The sequence below is a fragment of the Opisthocomus hoazin genome, chromosome 26 (genome assembly GCF_030867145.1).
Source record: "Opisthocomus hoazin isolate bOpiHoa1 chromosome 26, bOpiHoa1.hap1, whole genome shotgun sequence".
Lineage (NCBI taxonomy): Eukaryota > Metazoa > Chordata > Aves > Opisthocomiformes > Opisthocomidae > Opisthocomus > Opisthocomus hoazin.
In genome coordinates this window covers 3,896,342-3,914,276 of record NC_134439.1, presented here as the reverse complement: position 1 = coordinate 3,914,276, position 17,935 = coordinate 3,896,342, and the positions used below count along the sequence as shown (strand labels likewise).

General features: G+C 60.8%; 2 protein-coding genes across 12 annotated transcripts in view; one reads left to right on the top strand and one right to left on the bottom strand.

Moving 5' to 3' along the window:
- The first annotated feature begins 2,995 nt into the window (after window positions 1-2,995).
- Window positions 2,996-7,516, top strand: CYB561 (cytochrome b561). Its single transcript, XM_075443595.1, has 7 exons — window positions 2,996-3,081; window positions 4,025-4,220; window positions 5,176-5,383; window positions 5,533-5,631; window positions 5,703-5,806; window positions 5,890-6,047; window positions 6,713-7,516. Exons 3-7 carry the CDS (start codon window positions 5,182-5,184, stop codon window positions 6,909-6,911), a joined length of 762 nt encoding a protein of 253 aa, XP_075299710.1. The 5' UTR covers window positions 2,996-3,081; window positions 4,025-4,220; window positions 5,176-5,181; the 3' UTR covers window positions 6,912-7,516.
- Window positions 7,517-8,841: 1,325 nt separating this feature from the next.
- Window positions 8,842-17,935, bottom strand: part of TANC2 (tetratricopeptide repeat, ankyrin repeat and coiled-coil containing 2) — a 261,577-nt gene continuing 252,483 nt past the window's right edge. For 9 of the 11 annotated variants that reach the window (XM_075443400.1, XM_075443404.1, XM_075443407.1 and 6 more), the window contains one exon: window positions 8,842-16,440. In XM_075443400.1, coding sequence (XP_075299515.1) covers window positions 14,469-16,440 — 1,972 coding nt within the window. In that variant the 3' untranslated portion in view covers window positions 8,842-14,468. The remainder of the gene's footprint in view (window positions 16,441-17,935) is intronic. The other 2 variants (XM_075443403.1, XM_075443405.1) reach the window with 1 other exon arrangement.

The window sequence follows — 17,935 nt, the reverse complement described above, 5'->3', positions numbered from 1 at the left end:
TCGGCAGCTCAGGACAAACCTGGAGCGGGTGCCGGGCCTGGCCGATGGCCGAGGAGCTGGAGCAGCCTCTGCTGAGCTGCTTTGACTCCCTGATCTGCAGGAAGCGGTGGCAGCCCCAAGCATCCCCGAGCATCCCTGAGCATCCCCGAGCATCCGGGAGCATCTCTGAGCATCCCCGAGCATCCCGGAGCAGCCCCAAGTGGCCCTGAGCGTCCCCAAAGATCTGCAAACATCCCTGAGCAGCCCCGAGCATCCCCAACTATCCCTGAGCGTCCTGGAGCAGCTCCAAGCATCCCTGAGCATCCCCAAACATCTGCAACCATCTCAGAGCATCCCCAACTATCCCTGAGCATCCCCAACCATCCCTGAGCATCCCCAAACATCCCCAAACATCTCGGAGCACCCCCAAGCAGCTCCAAACATCCCCGAGCATTGCGGAGCAGCCTCAAACATCCCCAAACACCCCCGAGCCCCGCGGGTCTGCGCCAGGACAGCCAGCACGGGCTCTGCTACCCGACCAGCACGTCACCATCCCGGCAGTGCGGGCAGGATTTCATTATTGCCAGCTGAGGGAAAGCTCAGGCAGATTTAATAAAGCCATTATGCCCCCGGCAATGTCTCTAATTAAAGAGCTGGTTACAAATGGCTTGCTGTTCCCTGGTCAGAGGAGGGTGCTGGCCAGTGTTGAGGGGGCTTGTTTGTCCCTGGGTGGGCTGCCACTGAGTCCCCTTGCACGTGGCAGTGGGTGCAGGGACCCCTCAGCAAACACTGCCATGTGTCACCCTTGGGCTCGTCCCTGCGGTGTGGCTGGGACAAGCAACCACATCCGTTTACCCACGTAGGGTTGAGGGCCGCTGTTTCTTTTTGGTGGCTGAAAGTCGCGATGGTTTGGCTGGGTGCAGTTACAAACATTTATAAACACGTTTCGTGTTGCGTTACAACTGCGCTGCTCTCAGCAGAGGGTGAAGCTTTTTGTCTGGCCAAGGATGAACCCCCAAATCTCACCCCCTTGCGAGGCTTTTCCCAGGGTCTCGGCTGGCCCGTGGTGAGGGAAACCCTCACCCTGCTCTGCCCGGACACCCGACCGGCCCTCGGCAGCCGGGACACAGCCCAGCAGCTCAAGGTTTCCAGTTAATGGTGGCTTTTATGGCTTAGCTGATGAACTCTGGTAAACCATTTCCCGACTCCTGCCGCAGCGATAAAGCCCGACCGCGGGCTGGGAGGTGGCAGCGGCCCCCCCAGTGCCGCACACGGCCTCCCGCTGCCGTGGGGTTGTTCCCCGTGGGCGAAGGCTCGGGGTGGTGGCCCTGGGACTCTGCCCCGGGCTGCAGCGGGGCCGGGACTTTGCTCTTGGTGTGACGGGGCTGCATCGGGCCCCAGGGCTGCGCCCGGATTTCGGCTCTGCTGAGTCACGCAGGGGTGGGGGGGTGGGGGGGGGTGTCCAGCTCCTGGGGTTTGTGCCCCACGGCGTGGGAGGAGGTGATGGGGGGGACCTCGGCGGAGTCTCTGGGTGCCTTTGCTCAGGGGGGGGGGTCTGAGCGGGGACGGGCTGGGGGACAGCTCTGAGCCCAGGCAGCGGCCGTCGCACCCCATCTTCTGCAGCGGGCGAGCGCCGGACCCCACCAGCCGCTCCGGGTCCCGGGGTGCTCTGGTTCCCACGGGTGGTCCGGGGCCGAGGGTGCTCCAGAGCCCGCTCCAGGTCCGGGGTGCTCCGGCTCCCGCGGGTGGTCCGGGGCCGAGGGTCCCACGCGTGTCCCGGGGCCGCGGGTGCTCCCGGCGGGTCGGGCCCGGCCCGGGGCGCGGCGCAGCGCGAGCTCCTGGTGACACCTAGTGGCACCCTGCGACCGGACAGACGGACGGACACACACAGAAACACGGACGGACGGACACACGGACGGACACACGGATAGATGGACAGACACATGGACAGACACAGAAACACGGACAGACACAAGGACAGACACACGGATGGATGGAGACACCGACATATGGACACACAGATGAATGGACAGACAAACGGACACATGGGTGGACACACAGACACACACGGACAGACACACGGACGGACACATGGATGGACACCCAGACACACGGACAGACATGGACACACGGACAGACATGGACACACGGACAGACGCACCGACATACAGACACATGGACAGACACATAAACACCTGGACACACACACGGACAGACAGATGGACAGATACACCAACACGGATGGTCACAGACACACAGACAGACACATGGACAGAGATGGACACACGGAGATGTGGACGCACACAAACACACCAGGACATGGGGGGGTTGCAGTCGGGGGGGGGGGGGGGGGTGTGTCCCGCAGAGCTGCAGCACACAGCCGGGCCAGGAGAAGCCAGGAAGGGAGGGGAACACCCCACCCCACCCCCCCCCCCCCCATCTCCCACCCCGTCTCCCTCCCAATCTCCCCCATCTCCAGGCTTCCCCCCCCCCCCCCCAGAGCCATCCCATGGGGGAGTGCAGGATGCGAGCGGCAGCACTGGAGGGGGTCCGGGGGAGGGGATGGGCAGAGGCTGGGGGGTCCCCAGGGCCATGGCACCCCTCTGCCACCCCCACAAGCCCGGCCAAGGGCCGTGGAGGGGGTGGGATAGGGCCCCCCCCCCAATAAACACTAATTAATGGGTGACACAGCTGCTGTGCCCTGTACGCGGGTGGGGGGGCCCAAGGGGGCTGATCCAGGCAGGCTGTGGGGTCCCTGGCCTGGTGTGGGGCTGGGGGGGGTCACAGGGTGCAGGGGCTTGGGGGGGTGCGGGCAGGGGGGGTCGTCACAGATGCTGCCAGTGCCTTGGGGACTGTCCCCACAATACCCCCCCCCCCCCCCCCCCCCCCGTGGTGATTCCCCCCAGGTTTGCAGCCCCCTTTCCCCCTGCAATGGCACCCTCCCTCTGCAGCCATGCTGGGGGGGTGGGGGGGTGCAGCCCCCCCCCCCCCCCCCCCCGCTTTGCCATCGCGCCGTTGCCTTGCCAACGCGGTGGCCCTGTCCCTGGCTCAGACACTGTCACCGCTGGGCCTGGCGCAGGCGGCATCACCCGGCACCCACAGGTAGGGTGGGGGGACACGGGGGGGGGGGGGGCTGCGTGGGTGTCCAGCTCCAACTGCCCCCCATACATCACTCGGGTCCCCCCAGCTCTAGACTGAAGCGAGCCCCCTTCCCCGCATGAGCCTACAGCCCCCCATGGAAAGAAGAGACCACCCCCCCACCCCCCCCCCGACCCTCCCGGGGATTTTGGGGGGGGGGGGGGGTGTCCCGTGGTGAGGGGCTGCTGGCTGGGCTGTGCGAGGTGCGGACACCGCTCCCCCCCCCCGCGTTTAACTGGAGACCCCCCCAAAAGCGGGGAGCATCGGCTTCACCCTGGGCGGGGGGGGGCTGGGGGCTGTGTTTGGGGGACAGAGACGGGGTGGGGGGGGGACAGGCAGGTGCCCACCATGGGACAGCTTTGCGCAGGGGCTCGGCAGTGGCTGAGGGCAGGGGCTGGGACGGTTTCGGGGTGCAGAGCCCGTTTCCAGCAGGCACCTCCCGTGTGCCGCTGCCCGTTCCCGTGGCCGAGGGGGGGGGGGGGGGGGGGGGGTGTCATTCCCTGTCCCTCGGTCCCCAGCACGGATGGGGACCCCGTTGGCAGCCGGTGCGAGTGCCACCAGCCCCAGCTGTTTGCATCTGGCAGGGGGCAGGACGGGGGCCACGTAGGCACCCATTTGGGATCCGTGGCCACGCTGGACCCAGCAGCCCTATGGCAGTGGGGAGGATTTGGGGGGGCTGTTGTGGTGCATGGAGGTGCTGGTGGCTCTCATGGCCCCCCCACCCAGGCCTGGTCCCCTGCCCGTCCCCGCAGAGCATCCTACGGCCCCGGGCAACGCAACCTAATGGGATAAACCAATTCCCTTAACCCACTTATCCGGCTGATCCAATAAAGGTGGCTGGGAATAAAGTGTGTGCGTGGTCTTAATGCATCGGCCCCCCCCCCCCCTTCACCCCACCCCGCCCCAGGTCCTGGCAGCACCGTGGGTCCGTCTGCAGCAGCCAGCCCAGCGGCAGCAGCAGCGGGGCCAGGGCAGGGGGTGGTTGGCCCTGGCTGGTGGCAGAACCGGAGCGGTGGCCGTGCTGGTGGCGGAGGTGGCTCTGATCCCCGGGCCAGCGGGGAGCATCGGGGGAGAACCCAGCACGGAGCGCGGCGCGGGTGCAGGTGGGTCGTGGGGGCTGCGTGGCTGCTGTGCGGCTGGGTGACGTGGGGGGTGGGTGGGTGTCACCCCCCCAGCATGGGGGTTTGCTCAGCCCTGCGTCCCCAAGGGCCACTGCTTTGGTCATGGGGGGGTCCCCAGCAGATGCACTCGTCCCTGCGCTGCTTTCCTCTAGCAGGGTTTTGGTGGGGGGGGACTGGGGGGCTTTGGGGGGGTGCATGAGGTAGGGAGGGGGCAAGGGTGGGACACGGGATGGGGATGGAGGGACAGGGAGGGATGGGGATAGAGGGATAGGGATGGTGGGCTGCGGACGGAGGGAACGGCATGGAGGGCTGGGGATGGCAGGCTGGTTATGGAGGCATGGGGATGGAAGGATGGGAATGGAGGGATAGGGGATGGAGGGGTGGGGATGGAGGGATGAGGGATGGAGGGATGGGGAGGGCTGGGGATGGTGGGTTTGGGATGGTGGGATGGGAATGGTGGGATGGAGATAGATGGCTGGGGGATGGTGGGCTGGGAATGGAGGGATGAGGGATGGAGCGGTGGGGAGGGCTGGGGATGGAGGGCCGGGGATAGAAGGATGGGAATGGAGGGATAGGGGATGGAGGGGTGGGGATGGAGGGATGAGGGATGGAGGGATGAGGAGGGCTGGGGGTGGCGGATTGGGGATGGAGGGGTGGGAATAGATGGCTGGGGATGGTGGGCTGGGAATGGAGGGATGAGGGATGGAGCGGTGGGGAGGGCTGGGGATGGAGGGCCGGGGCAGTGAGAGGGCCGGGGCCGGGGCGGGCAGAGGCTGCGGGGCCGGCGGGAGCGGTGCGGGCCCCGCCCCGGTTGCGGCGGCTCCCGGAAGCGGCGGCTCCGCGCAGGTGAGGGCGGGGGGCGGCGGGCGCTGCCCTCAGCGGGACCCCCCCCCCCCCCCCCCCATCACCCCGCTGCCCGCTCCCCTCCGCCCCGCAGGCCGCCATGGACGGGGCCCCGCCGGCCGCCCGCCCCGCCGGGCTCTCGGCCTACGTGGCCGCCTCGCAGGCGCTGGGCCTGGCGCTGCTGGGCGCGGCGGGCGCCTGGCTGGGCCGGTACCGGGGCGGCGTGGCCTGGCACGGCCCCCTGCAGCTGAACGCCCACCCGCTCTGCATGCTGCTGGGCATGGTGTTCCTCCAGGGTGACGGTGAGCGGGGCAGCCCCTCGGACCCCCGGCAGCCGGGGGGACCGGGCGGTGACGAACGAGACCGGGGAGATGCTCCAGGACCCCCCCACCTCCGACCCCGGGAGATGCGGGGGGACCCCGGTGGGCGCTCACCGGCCCTCTCCCCGCAGCTCTCCTGGTCTACCGGGTCTTCAGGCGCGAAGCCAAGCGCTCGACGAAGACGCTGCACGCGCTGCTCCACGGCCTGGCGCTGGCCGTCGCCCTCGTCGGTGGGTGCCGGGGGGCTGGGGGGGCTGGGGGGCTGGAGATGGCCCCGACGGTGACGGGCTCCTCTCCGCAGGCGTCGTCGCCGTCTTCGAGGTGCACGGGGCCAAGGGCATCCCCCACATGTACAGCCTGCACAGCTGGTGCGGGATGGCCGCCTTCGTGCTCTACCTCCTGCAGGTGAGGGCTGGGGAGCACCCGGACCCCCCCCGGGGGGGGAAGGGACCCCGCAGCACCCCTTCACACCCCCGCAACCCCCACAGTGGCTCCTGGGCTGCGGTTTCTTCCTCCTCCCCAGTGCCTCCTCCTCGCTGCGTCGCCAGTACAAGCCCCACCACGTCTTCTTCGGCGTCGCCCTCTTTGCCCTCTCCATCGCTGTCTGCTTGCTGGGCATCACCGAGATGCTGCTCTTCAACATCAGGTGGGTGACCCAGCTGGGGGGGGTGGTGGCCCCCCCCAGATCCCCCTGACCCCCAGCAAAGGGCTGCCCCAGCCCCGTGGGGCAGAATCTGGTCCCTGCTCAGGCCATGGCTCTGTGGCTGTTAAATTCCCCCTCCCCGAGGCCTTTAGTTGTGCTGCTGCTGAGTCACTTCCCAGATGATGTTTAACGAGGGCCGGGTCCTGCAACAGCTTGCTTTGGGGGTGGGGATAAAACATCCACTGTCACCTCTCTGCAGCCAGGTGTTTGCAGAACCCCCCCCGCCCCGGGACACTCATGTCCCCAAGGCCTCTGCCCTCACAGCCGGAGGACACGGCGATGGCCCCAGCTGCACATCGGGGTCCCCCCCAGCCCCAGCACTGTGGGGACACGGCTGTGGGGCACCCCAGGAGCCCCCTCCCTCGGCCTGGGGGAGCACAGCTGTCAGGGGAGGTGCTGGGCTGCCCATAGCCCCGCTATAGGACAGTGTCCCCAGTTTGCTGTCACCAAGAGTGTCCCTCCCCATAGCGAGCAGCACCCGGGCACTCCCCTCTTGCTCTGATTTGGGGGACAGGGATCTTCCCCAGGGTGTGTACCTGGAGGGCACCCTGCCAGGAGGACAGGCCACCCGCACCCCGAGGCCTGAGCACCCCTCTCCGTCCCCACAGGGACTCCTACAGCCGCTTTGTGCCCGAGGGTGTCCTGGCCAACACCCTGGGGGTGCTGCTGGTGGCCTTCGGGCTGGTGGTGGGCTACGTGCTGACACGGGACGACTGGAAACGCCCGCCGCTGGCCGAGGAGCTGGCCCTCTCCATGGACTTCAAGACCCTGACGGAGGGTGAGAGCCCCAGCGGCGGTAGCCAGTGATGTCCCCAGCTTCCCGGTCCCCGGCACGGGCTCCTCGTGGTGTCTGTGGGATGTCCCTGTGTACCCTGTCTCGGGGCTCTGCCCGGCTCGGGGTGACAAGGACAGCTGGGGAAGGACACGCTGCTTGGTGTAACGCTGCCCATCAGGTTCAGCCTTGCTTGGCCTTAATTCTCCTCAGTTCTGCCCTGCGCAGCCCCCGGTGACCTCCCGAGCCTGCCCCCAGCCCCACAGGGACGGCAGGGCAGGGGCAGGGGCTGGCAGTGGCACTGGGGCATGAAGGATGGGGGTCTGCGGGCTCTGCCCTGCCCTGAGGACCAGGGATGGGAGCCCAGGTTTCCCCACTGCAAGCGGCCAAAACCCAAAGCCCATTCTCGATGCCGATGGGTGGGGGGTGTTTGCCATTGCCAGGATCTCCCACTCGCTGGCAGCCCATCGCCCTCCAGCACAGCCACGTGTTGGGGGGGCTGCTCCCCAAAAAGGGCTCCCCGGGGACTCGGAGTGACCCGGCGTCTGTGCAGGTTCAGCATCTTCGTGTCCAAAATGTTTTCTCCTCTCGTGTGACGTGTTGTCTGCTCAGTGGATGCTCCTGACCTAATAAATGTTTGCAGCTAACCCTGTCCTCCTCCGGTCTCTGCTCCCCCAGCTCATCATTTCGGGGTGCCCCCGAGCTCCCACGCACCGTGGGCAGCCGGGAGAGGAGCCGGGGAGGGCAGGGTGGGTGTCTGGGAGGGGATTGTCCTCTCCAGGACCCGGCGCTGCAGAGCTCAGCGGTGGCTATGAGGGACCTTGTGGGGACATCTCCAGGGTCTGGCCACGCGCTGGATGTGCCCGTGGAAGCTGGGGAGACCCGCTGAAGAGGTGCATCCCTGGGACGTGGGCTTGTCTCTGCTGAAAGCATCCCCTCCTCCTTCTGGGTTCTGGCACCGGCAGCCACGCAGGTGAAGCTCCTGATCCCAGCGCTGCAGAGCGGGCACAGCCCTGGCACAAGCCCAAGCCAGGGGATTTTGCTCACCGCAGCCCCGACGTGCCGTGTCCTTCCAGCGCTGCGCACCCAGCCCGGCCCGGTGGCTGCAGCCAGGGATGCTCGCAGCTGCGAGGGCCGTTCCGCTGCGACACCGAGCCCGGGGTTTGGACAGGGATGAAGCGAGCAGACGCTCGGGTTCTCGGGAGCTGCAAGGCTCCAGCGCAGCGCCGAGGTGTGCTTTCCACAATTTAATGCAGAAAACCCTCTGATGCAGTTCCCTCCCCTATTTCACTGATGTCCCTTGGCTAACGCAGCAGCAGCAGCGCTGCCTCCATCCCCCCGAACCTGCTGGTGCCAAGTCCCCGTGCCCACACGGTGACAGCCAGACCCGACCCTTGCGCCATCCTGACGTCCCCACGTGATCTCCGCGCTGAGAAGCCACAGAATCACAGAATAGTAGGGGTTGGCAGGGCCCTCTGTGGGTCACCCAGCCCAACCCCCTGCCCAAGCAGGGTCACCCAGAGCAGGCTGCACAGCACCGCGTCCAGGCGGGGCTGGAATATCTCCAGAGAAGGAGACTCCACAGCCTCCCTGGGCAGCCTGGGCCAGGGCTCCGTCACCCTCAGAGGGAAGAAGTTCTTCCTCATGTTCAGACGGAACTTCCTCTGCCTCAGTTTGTGCCCGTTGCCCCTTGTCCTGTCACTGGGCACCACTGAACAGAGCTTGGCCCCATCCTCCTGACACCCACCCTGCAGATATTTATAAGCATTTATTAGGTCCCCTCGCAGCCTTCTCTTCTCCAGGCTGAACAAACACAGCTCCCTCAGCCTCTCCTCGTAGGGGAGATGTTCCAGTCCCCTCATCATCCTCGTAGCCCTCCGCTGGACTCTCTCCAGTAGCTCTCCACAGCGCGCTCCTTTGCCGACCGCAGTGTGTGAAAAACACCAGGCCAGGCGCCGTTTCCAAGTGTTAACCATTTATAAATAAGTACATTTTTTCATACATACAGTTTTCATTGTACAGATTACAATCTGTATACATGGGGGGGGGAAATGCATTCTTTTGAACTTTTCACATCTATCTCACAGCTCACATGTACAGACAAGAAAACTCTGCTCAAGCAAATACAGCAAAGGAAAAAATATGTTTTCTTCTTTCCTTATACATGAGAGGCGAAGGCCTCCGCTGTCGGCAGGGGCTGCTCTTCCCACTGCACAATATCACGACTGTGTGGTGTTCAATATATCAGTAGAGAGAACAGAACATGCATTGAATAATATACTGTACAGAGAAAGTCCTTTACATCAGAATTATAGAAAAGCTAAAGGAAAATTTAAGTGTCTTAAAGATCTTCCCAGCAAGTGTCTCAGAGGATGGCAACCGGGGAACTGTACAAAGCACAAGGTGTGTGTACTCTACGTGTCTGTACCAAGCTCAGATCCTCTCGGGCGTGGAGACAGGAGGGAGACGAAACGCTGAATGCAACAGCATGGCAAAGAAAAGGCTGGACAGGGAGGACACCGGCAGTGCTGGCAGAGTCCACACGAGTCTCTGGGTTATCGGTGTAGCAACAAGATGGACTTTAGGTAGCACACGGTGCCGCTCTCAGCGTCTGGCTTATCAGTGCACAGCGAGACAGACCCACGGCGAAGTGACCCAACTCCCTGGCCGGGAGCCTTTCCCACCACCCAGCATGACCCCGACCCGCCGCCGTCCCCGACAGCGTCACCCGGAAGGGACAAAGTCTTTTGGCAAAGCAGCCCTTCTTTTTCACGACTACAGGATGTGGTCCCGTCGGACGAGACCCGGCCGCTGACTCCCCAGTACCGTGACAGCTACAAAATGAGCAGGAGGAAAGGATACGGCAGATGGGTTTAGTGTCCGTTGGCTTTCCCGGTGACGGCCACGCCAGCTCTGTTTTCTCTCAGGCAGGTCTGTAACAGTTGCGGTGAGATCCAGCTGTAGAAGTCAGGAGTTGGACACGAACGCATCTTGCTAAAGAATTGAGCCCTTAGAGGTTTGTATTAGAAAAAAGAGTTTGATTGAGTGAAAATCCAGCAATTATTCACACAAATCTGGAAAAAACGCAGATTAACTTTCAACCATTGTGCTTTGTGTCCAACACGCACCCCACCAGACTTTGCGCAGAGCAGCCAGCACGGGGTGAAGGCATTTATCCGCCGAGGTCCCAGCCGGTACAACAGCTCTTCCCCTAAGCCCTTGGTTCAACACCGTTAATCCCGGTAGAAGAGTTCTCTTGAATTCCCAAGACTAAAGCAAAGTACAACCACCACAGAGCTCGCGACAGCTCACTGCGGACCCCCCTGTGCGAGGAAGGCGGAGGACGAGCAGGCACGCCGGCTTGCTTTTCTCGAGATAAGGCGGAGCTGGCACTTCGGTTTTTAGCTAGACTTCTTCTGGGTAACCCTGAATATACAGCAACCTTTGTACAAGGGGACTGAATCGCTCTGAATTTAGTAGCCACCCTGGTTCCGGACCCAATCCAAGTATGGCTCAGGTATCTGTCATGCGCACACACAAATGGTCACACCAGCCAAGCAGTTTTCTTTACAGCCAGGTTAAAGAAAAAAACCAAAAAATTCAGTGCTCAGAGAGAGCCATGTGCGGGCACCGGCGCCAGACGGATGGACAGACGCACCCCTCGGTTTGGCGGGAGCTGGATCCCAAGGGAGCTCTTCGTGACACCCTCCCTTCCCTAAGCACTTCGGATGCCCACTGAAGACTATTTTCAAAGCCCTCCAATGCCATTCGCAGCCTGGCCGGGGGGGGACCCCTGCAGAGCCCCCCACCAGGCGGGTGTCCCCTCCCCTGGGACCAGAGCATCCTCCCAGCCTGGGAGACAACGCACGAGCCTGTGAATCCCCACTGAGGGACGCGGCAGACACCCACACCCCAAGCCGGGCGAGAAGACTGCAGCTTCGCCGTGGTGCATCCAGCTCTCGGAGCGGCTGCGGGCAGAGGACAGGTGACACCGGGTGGGAAGGTCGGCTAAATGCAGGGCTCGGCTTCAGCATCGCTACCCAACGCGCCCCAGGAACCAAACCCAGAGGCTGCAACGTCACCGAGAGCCTGGTTTACTCAGTGCACCCAAGAACCCTCCTCGCTCGCAAGACGAGGGCTCGCCAGCCGCGCCACTGCAGCCGGGGAGGGGACGGAGGCACCGGCTGGCAGCATCGTCCCACACCTCAATGACTCGGAGAGTGATTCAATGCGTAGCACGGACGGATGAGACAGCACCGTGTCTGAAACTCTGCGCGCGCTCCCGCAGCATCTGAGATGACAAGGGCGAAGGGACATCAGGCGAGGTCTGAGCCCCGCGCTCCGCCGAGCCCCGTGCGCAGCAGTGCGGCTTCACCACAGGACCACGCACGACGGCACAACACGCCACAGCCTCCGCTTTTCATCCACGCCAAACCCAAAATCGCGACTTTGAGGATGCGGGGGACGGTGTAAAAAGCGCCTTTTCCAGGGAGGGGTGTGCTCCCTACCCGCCCGGGGACTACCGCAGCCGTCCTGCCTCCGCTGTCCCTAAGAGCACTGCTGGGGAAGCGCTTTAAAACCACCGCAAATAATTCTGTGTTTAAAAATTACTCAATCTGTTGATGCTTATATACAGGAGTCAGTTCTTGTGCTATAAATGTTATGATTCATTGCTTTGTTTCTTTTTTCCTTTTTTTTTTTTTGAAAAATACACTAAGAGACAAGAGCTGTTTTGCTATTTTCTAATGAAGACACTACTCACGCTTAAATATCCAGTATTTATCATAGTAACAAATTCAAACAGTAAAGTGCACCCATTTACAGAGAGAACAGATGGAAAACCATTAGTGCAAGAATCCTGTGAGAAATGCAACACGTGGTATCGTGAAAAAGCCTGCGCACCGCAGTGTTTAAGCCTTCTTTCAGCTTGGTGCTCGTGTTCAAAGTGTGAGCTGTTTTCTTTTTCCCTTCAAACCACTTCATAAACCCAGAAGTTCCACAGGGAAGCGCGGGGAGGGGGCGTTTTGGAAGGACAGCACCTGGAGCACAAGGCAGCGACAGCGAAAGCGAAGCAGGGGCAGCTCTCACACCGCTGCCCTCGGACCGTCCCGGCCGCGTCGCAGCGGAGAGAACCGGACCACGGCCGTCGCGTGTCTCGCTCGGCCACGTCAAACAAGGATGGGGCTGAATTTGGTTACTTTTTCCTTTCAAAGAAGCAACTAAAGGTAGGAAGCCACTGGCTCGATCGCAGAGCTGGAGGACGGGAGGCGTTGAGCAAAGCTACTCCAGACCCACGCGTCTCCTAGCTATAGGTGCACTGTACGCGGCAGAGCAGAAATCCGTTATTCCTTACAAAGCAGAACGTGCTGCTTCAAAAAAAAGAGAGGAAGAAAAAAAAAACCCCATCACGCCTCCTTTGCAAGGAGAGAAACAGTGCCTGGTGCTGAGTGTCACGGCGGCCGCGGGGAGCCCGCCCGCCCGAGGGGTCTCCCCGTCTGCCCCCAGCTTCACAGAGCCCTGTGATAAAGCGAAGAGTCAGCACCGGGCTGCGCCTCGAGAACGAAAACACCAACCTCGATCCAAATACTGGCTTGGACAAATACCAAATCGCCCAAAAGAACACAAAAATCTCCAAACCCCACGGAGGAATCCTCCCCGAACGCTCTCGGCGTGTCCACGAGACACAAGCCTCCGTTGTCCCAAGGTGCGCACGTCCCAGTTTGCTCTGAGCGAATGAGGAAACCAAATAGCAACGAGATGTGCTGCCCCAGACACGGGAAAAAAAACACCCCAAAAAAGCCCCATCAAAGCCAGGGTTTGCTAAAGAGCTTCGGGCCAAGTCCTTATCTGGTGTAAATGGATGTAGCTGCACTGACGTCGCGCTGGGGATAGGCTCATTTACACCAGCGGAGGTTGGAGCCCCTGATTTGGTTCAAGAAGTCTTGCCATCTATTCACGTAGCCCTTTGGAAACACCGACAGGTCTCGCTCCTCCTGCTCAGCGCCGAAACCGCTCCCGGGAGTCGATCCGAGTGAGGTTCAGCACGGGCAACAGGCACTATTTTGCTTTAAAACAAGCTACAGGGTTATCACTCTCCCCCCTCCCCGATTGTCCCAGCCTTCGCCCTCAGGAACTGAAACGGCAGATTACAAACCCACCAGTAATAAAGAATTTGTAAAGGAAGTCCCTCCACCCTCCAAAAAAATTCAGAAAATAACTGAGAAATTACTGAAAGTCCTATAAAAAGGATTTTGGAAGCGTCCCCTGCTTTTCACACTGTCTTGATGTGATTTGCAATTGATAAAAAAAAAAAAAAATAGAAAGAACAACCCAAACCAAAAAATGTCCTGAAATAGACTGCATAAATAAATTATAAATATCTCTCTTTTAACTACAGGTCCTTAAAAAGCAAAACATGGTCTCTACCATTTACAGGTAGAGAACACGGCAATTGCTTTCCAGGATTTCGGAGAGGGATCTCTGAGGAGCGCAGCCCTCGCTATGGCCCCGCTCCCCGGGCGGGAGCGAGCCGAAGGGAAGGGATGCTGCGGCGCTGGGTTTCAGCAGGACCCTTCCTGTCTCGGGAACCACCGTGCCACATTATGCACCCTTATCACAAAAAAAATAAAAAATGGAAATCACAATTTTCCTCCTTGAATACCATTTTCGAAGTCAGATTTATGTTTTCCCTTGCAAGTAAAAAAATGAAACCCCCAACATGAAACCGTCCCGGTGAAAGCGCGGTGCTGTGTGTGAGGAGCAGTCGTCTGCTAACGGTGGGAAGAAGTTGTTGCGATCCCAGTTCACGCGCAAGAGGTTTCTGGCCAATTCCCCCCGGCTGACTACAACGCATACGAAGGGCCAACTTTCATCTGTCAACGCTCGTAAAATGCCCCAGAGCACACGGGTGTCGGGGCAGCCGGCGGGCAGCCTGCAAAGCAGCAAAGCATCGTGTGGTCCCCACCCCTTCCGGCTGACGATCCAACTAAATAACGACGGAATCCAACTCGGATCAAAGCGCTACAAACCAGACGAAGCAGGATGGTTGTTGTGCATAGCTACTTGGTATTAAAACACGTCGTGCCCTCGCTTGCTGCGGGTGATTTGCTCTCTGGGGGCAAAGAGCCAAGCGACCCGGCTGGCACGGGGACCTGCGGATGCAGCCTTGGGAAAAGCTCCGGTGATCCCTGCTCTGCTCCCGCTAGAAATTCCCATCAGATCTGAGTAAGAGCTCATCGAGACAAAAGAAACCAATTTAAACAGAACGCCATCGTCTCTTGAAAAAGAGCTGGTTACCTCCCGCTGCGTAGGGGATCTTTCTGGACCACCCCGCGCCACGTACTAAGATATCCCGGTTGGGAACTTAGCTGGAATTGGGCAAACGATACTGGCTCGGCTGATGTTGGCTTCACGGTCAGCTGGGGAACGAAAGGGCTGGAGCACGTGCATGGCTGGCTGACCACCACACAAAGTACCGGAGAAACTTGGTCATGTAGCTACCAAAGAGAAATAAAAATAATAATAATATGCATGGAAATCAAGCTTGGAAGTGTGTGCTGAAAACATGAGGGTCTTACTCCAACAAGCGTCTTTTACACATTAGACTCCACAAATGGTCTCTTTGGTTTGATTGGGGACGTCTGCCCTTGCCTGGAGTCCCTGGAGAGCTGCCTGTACAGGTTGTCCTGGTAGGCCTGCGCCACAGGCAGTGTCCTTGCCACCTTGACGTCGGGATACGAGGAGGCTTGGGTGACTCTCTCCAGGAGGTCTCCCCGGGACCCATTGGCCAGCATCCCATGGGGGCTGTAATAGTCTTCCTCTAGCAAATGGCCATTCTGTGCATTGTTGGTTTTGTTATAAAAGGCAATGTTGCTGATTGAAGAAGGCGGGCTAAATGATTCCGGCTGGGGGAGATTGCCCGGAGATGTAGGACTAATGACAGTGTCCACTGACGAGACAGCCCAGGTCCGGTTCTGCTGATGGAGGTGGGGGTACTGCTGAGTCCGAGCGGTTTTATCTATGATTCCCATGAACGGCGTGGTCCGGGAACGGGCTGGCTCGCTGGGGTAACCCCCCTGCGTGGGAGAGACCGGAGAAAGTTCATCGCACGATCTGTCATAAGCTGGCTTGAGGGGAATCTCCATTTGCTGAATCGAAGCAGAAGGGCGGAAGTTGGGCGTCAGGTTGGAGGTGGAGGAGATGCTATTGCTGGAAGGAGAGAAGCGGAGGCCAACGCTCTGAGAGTGGAGCAGGGGCCTCGGAGTTGGTGGGTGAGGCTTTATTTCACTGGGATTAACTGTGATGGGCCTTCTTATGAGATGAGACACATCTGGAGAGCCCAGCTGGCTGGCGGGGAGGGAAGAACGTTCCAGATCAAGCTTCGAGTGACACACTGGATAGTAGGAAGCAGACTGGCTTCGCCCGATCTGAGGGGTCTGGCTGTATCGCATACCCCCCCTGTACGCCGAGGACGGTCTCTGCGGAAGGTCTTCTTTGGCCAGCCCTCCGTGCTGACAGATTGCTCCAGCGCTGAGGCTCGCCTGAACGTGCTGCACGGGTCTGCTGTCCCCAACGATGCCCCCGATAGAGCCCTGGTAGACCAACCTGCTCTGGCTAACCCCCATTTCCCCTGACGCCGACTGGTACTTGCTGGCCATCGAGTGGGCAACCTGGCTGTAAGCACCGGTTGGGATTACAGTACTCGAGTGGACGGCTGAGCTGGGCTGGTTGCTCCTCACGATCTGCGCCTTGGCTGGCTGCAGCCTCAGCCCCTGCTGCGGCACGGCCACGGGGAGCTGGGGCATCTGGAAAGACCTCTGCGTCATCTTGGATAACGGAGACTTTGGCCGACCGGGGAGCTGGCTGACTCCGCTGGGTTCTTGCTGATAACGAACCGGGGAACCGGACTGTGACCTATAAACGCTCATGCTTTCTGCTGGGGGGCTGGCACGATACTGAGGACCTCTACGCAGAGGAGAAGGTGGTGGGCTTTGATACTCCTTCCCTTGACTTCCGACAGGAGGTGGGCTGAAGCGGTATGAGGAGCCCTGGTGAGCAGGGGACGTGTGTGGAGGACTGGGTCTGTAATGCGAGTTTTGGTGCGTCGGAGACAGAGCAGGAGACGTGGACTGGTACCCTTGCCTGGTTGGCGAACCCACGGAGCTATTGGACCTGAAATCAAAGACCTGATGAGAGCCAAGGGGTGAGCCAGAAATATAGGCTGAGTCCCTGTGAGCTGGGGATGGGGGTGGGCTCTGGATGACGGGCAGCCCTTGGTTTGGCCTGGACTCTGTCTGCAAGCCAATGGAAACGTTTTCTACATCCTGCTCAAGGTATTCCTCCTCAAAGATATCTTGCACAGAATACAAATCTTCATGCTGGGCTTCAGGTTCCGGCTCCACCGGGAGTGGCGGCGCCGGTGGTGGCTGCTGCTGCTGCTGCTGCTGCTGCTGCACCTGCCTGCACTCCTCCTCCACCCGCATCAGCAGCCGCTGGATCTCCCGGTTGTTGGGACACAGCTTGATGGCTTCGTTCAGGTCCTCCAGGGCTGCTGAAAACTGCCTGCTTGACAAAGGGACAGAAACGAGAACTGCAATTACTCTGGATTCGGATGGAGCCGCTCTCGGAGGCTCCCGAGGGTTAAGCGGCTTCTCCGTGTCACCGAGGGAGGTGTCTGCCATGGCTACCGCTCGCCGTGCCTCTCAAACTCGGCCTTGTGTGCCTCCCTCGGATTTATTTTGCCCAAACTGAAGGAAAACGCTGCCAGCCATTCTGGAGCAGAGGGGCACAGAGTCCTGAGATGGCACAACCCAGATGAGCAAAACCGCCTGTCCTCTGCAGCGCTACGGGCTGATTAATTACTCCTCACGGCACCACCACGAGCTTGGCCCTGCGTTAACGAAGGGGAAACCAAAGCATCGCTAAGAGCCGAGCTCCCCGCTGCTGTAAACAAGTGCAGCTCTGAGGGAGTCGCAACCGCCCAGGCCAGTGAAAAGGTAACTTGTGCCCGATGCCAAGAGCACACAGCGTCAGGGCTGGCCCCGGAGCGCGGGGCGCCCGCGGGTCAGCGCTGCGGGCAAGGCTCGTCTCTCCCCTTTTGCAGCGGGTTTGGTGAACTGCTCCACAGTGAAGGAAGGGAGCAGCATGAGGGACCCCCCGCCCCGGGAAGCCTTTGCGAGGGAAAGGCCGGCCTGTGAGGAGCGAAAGGGAGGTGGGGGTTCGGGGAGGGGGTTCTCATCGACACTGTTCGCTTTTGAGCAAAACCAGCTGTTTGAAGACGCTTGTCATCCGGGGGGACGATCACAGCGAAACCACAGAATCACAGAACCCCGGCATGGCGGGGGTTAGCAGGGACCTCTGTGGGTCACCCAGTCCAGTCCCCTGCCCAAGCAGGGTCACCCAGAGCAGGCTGCACAGGACCTTAAACCCCCCCGGCAGCTCCCAACATCAGCCTAAGCTTTCGCACGAGCCACTGCAAACCAGGAGGAGGAAGGAAAAGTCTCCTGCTCCCCGGGCTGTGCTGACCTCAGGGCTGCTGCTGGGCATGAACTGGGAAACAGAGAAAAGTCAAAGTGGTGACAATTTCTGCTGGAGAGACCTGGGGAGAAAAGGACGTTTGTACGTGGGGAGGCTGATCTCATCTGGGAAGGAACTCGGTTCTTGTGCTTCCTTAGGAGTGTTTTGGAAACAACGGAGAGGAAAACCGTCGAAGGGAAGGCATGAGGTGAGGGTGGCTCAGCTAGCAGGACCTCTCCGCAGAACAGAAAGCCACGGCTTCACCGCCCACATCGAGCCCTGGTGGATCCGGCAGCACCAGCTGGGCCAGGAGCCCGGTGCCACACATCCCCTCCCGCACGGAAGGACAAACGGTGGCGGTGTCTGCTGAGCTGTGGTGTTCGCACCGGTGGCCCCAACCTGCCTCCGGCTACCGGGGGTTCTCTGCACGGCCGCACCAGGCATTCTGGCCACATGACAGCGCGCCCAGCCCTTGAGCACAGGACTCAAAAAGCAAGCCCTCCTCCTCATCTAGGAATGGCATTGATTGGTTTTGAAATGAATC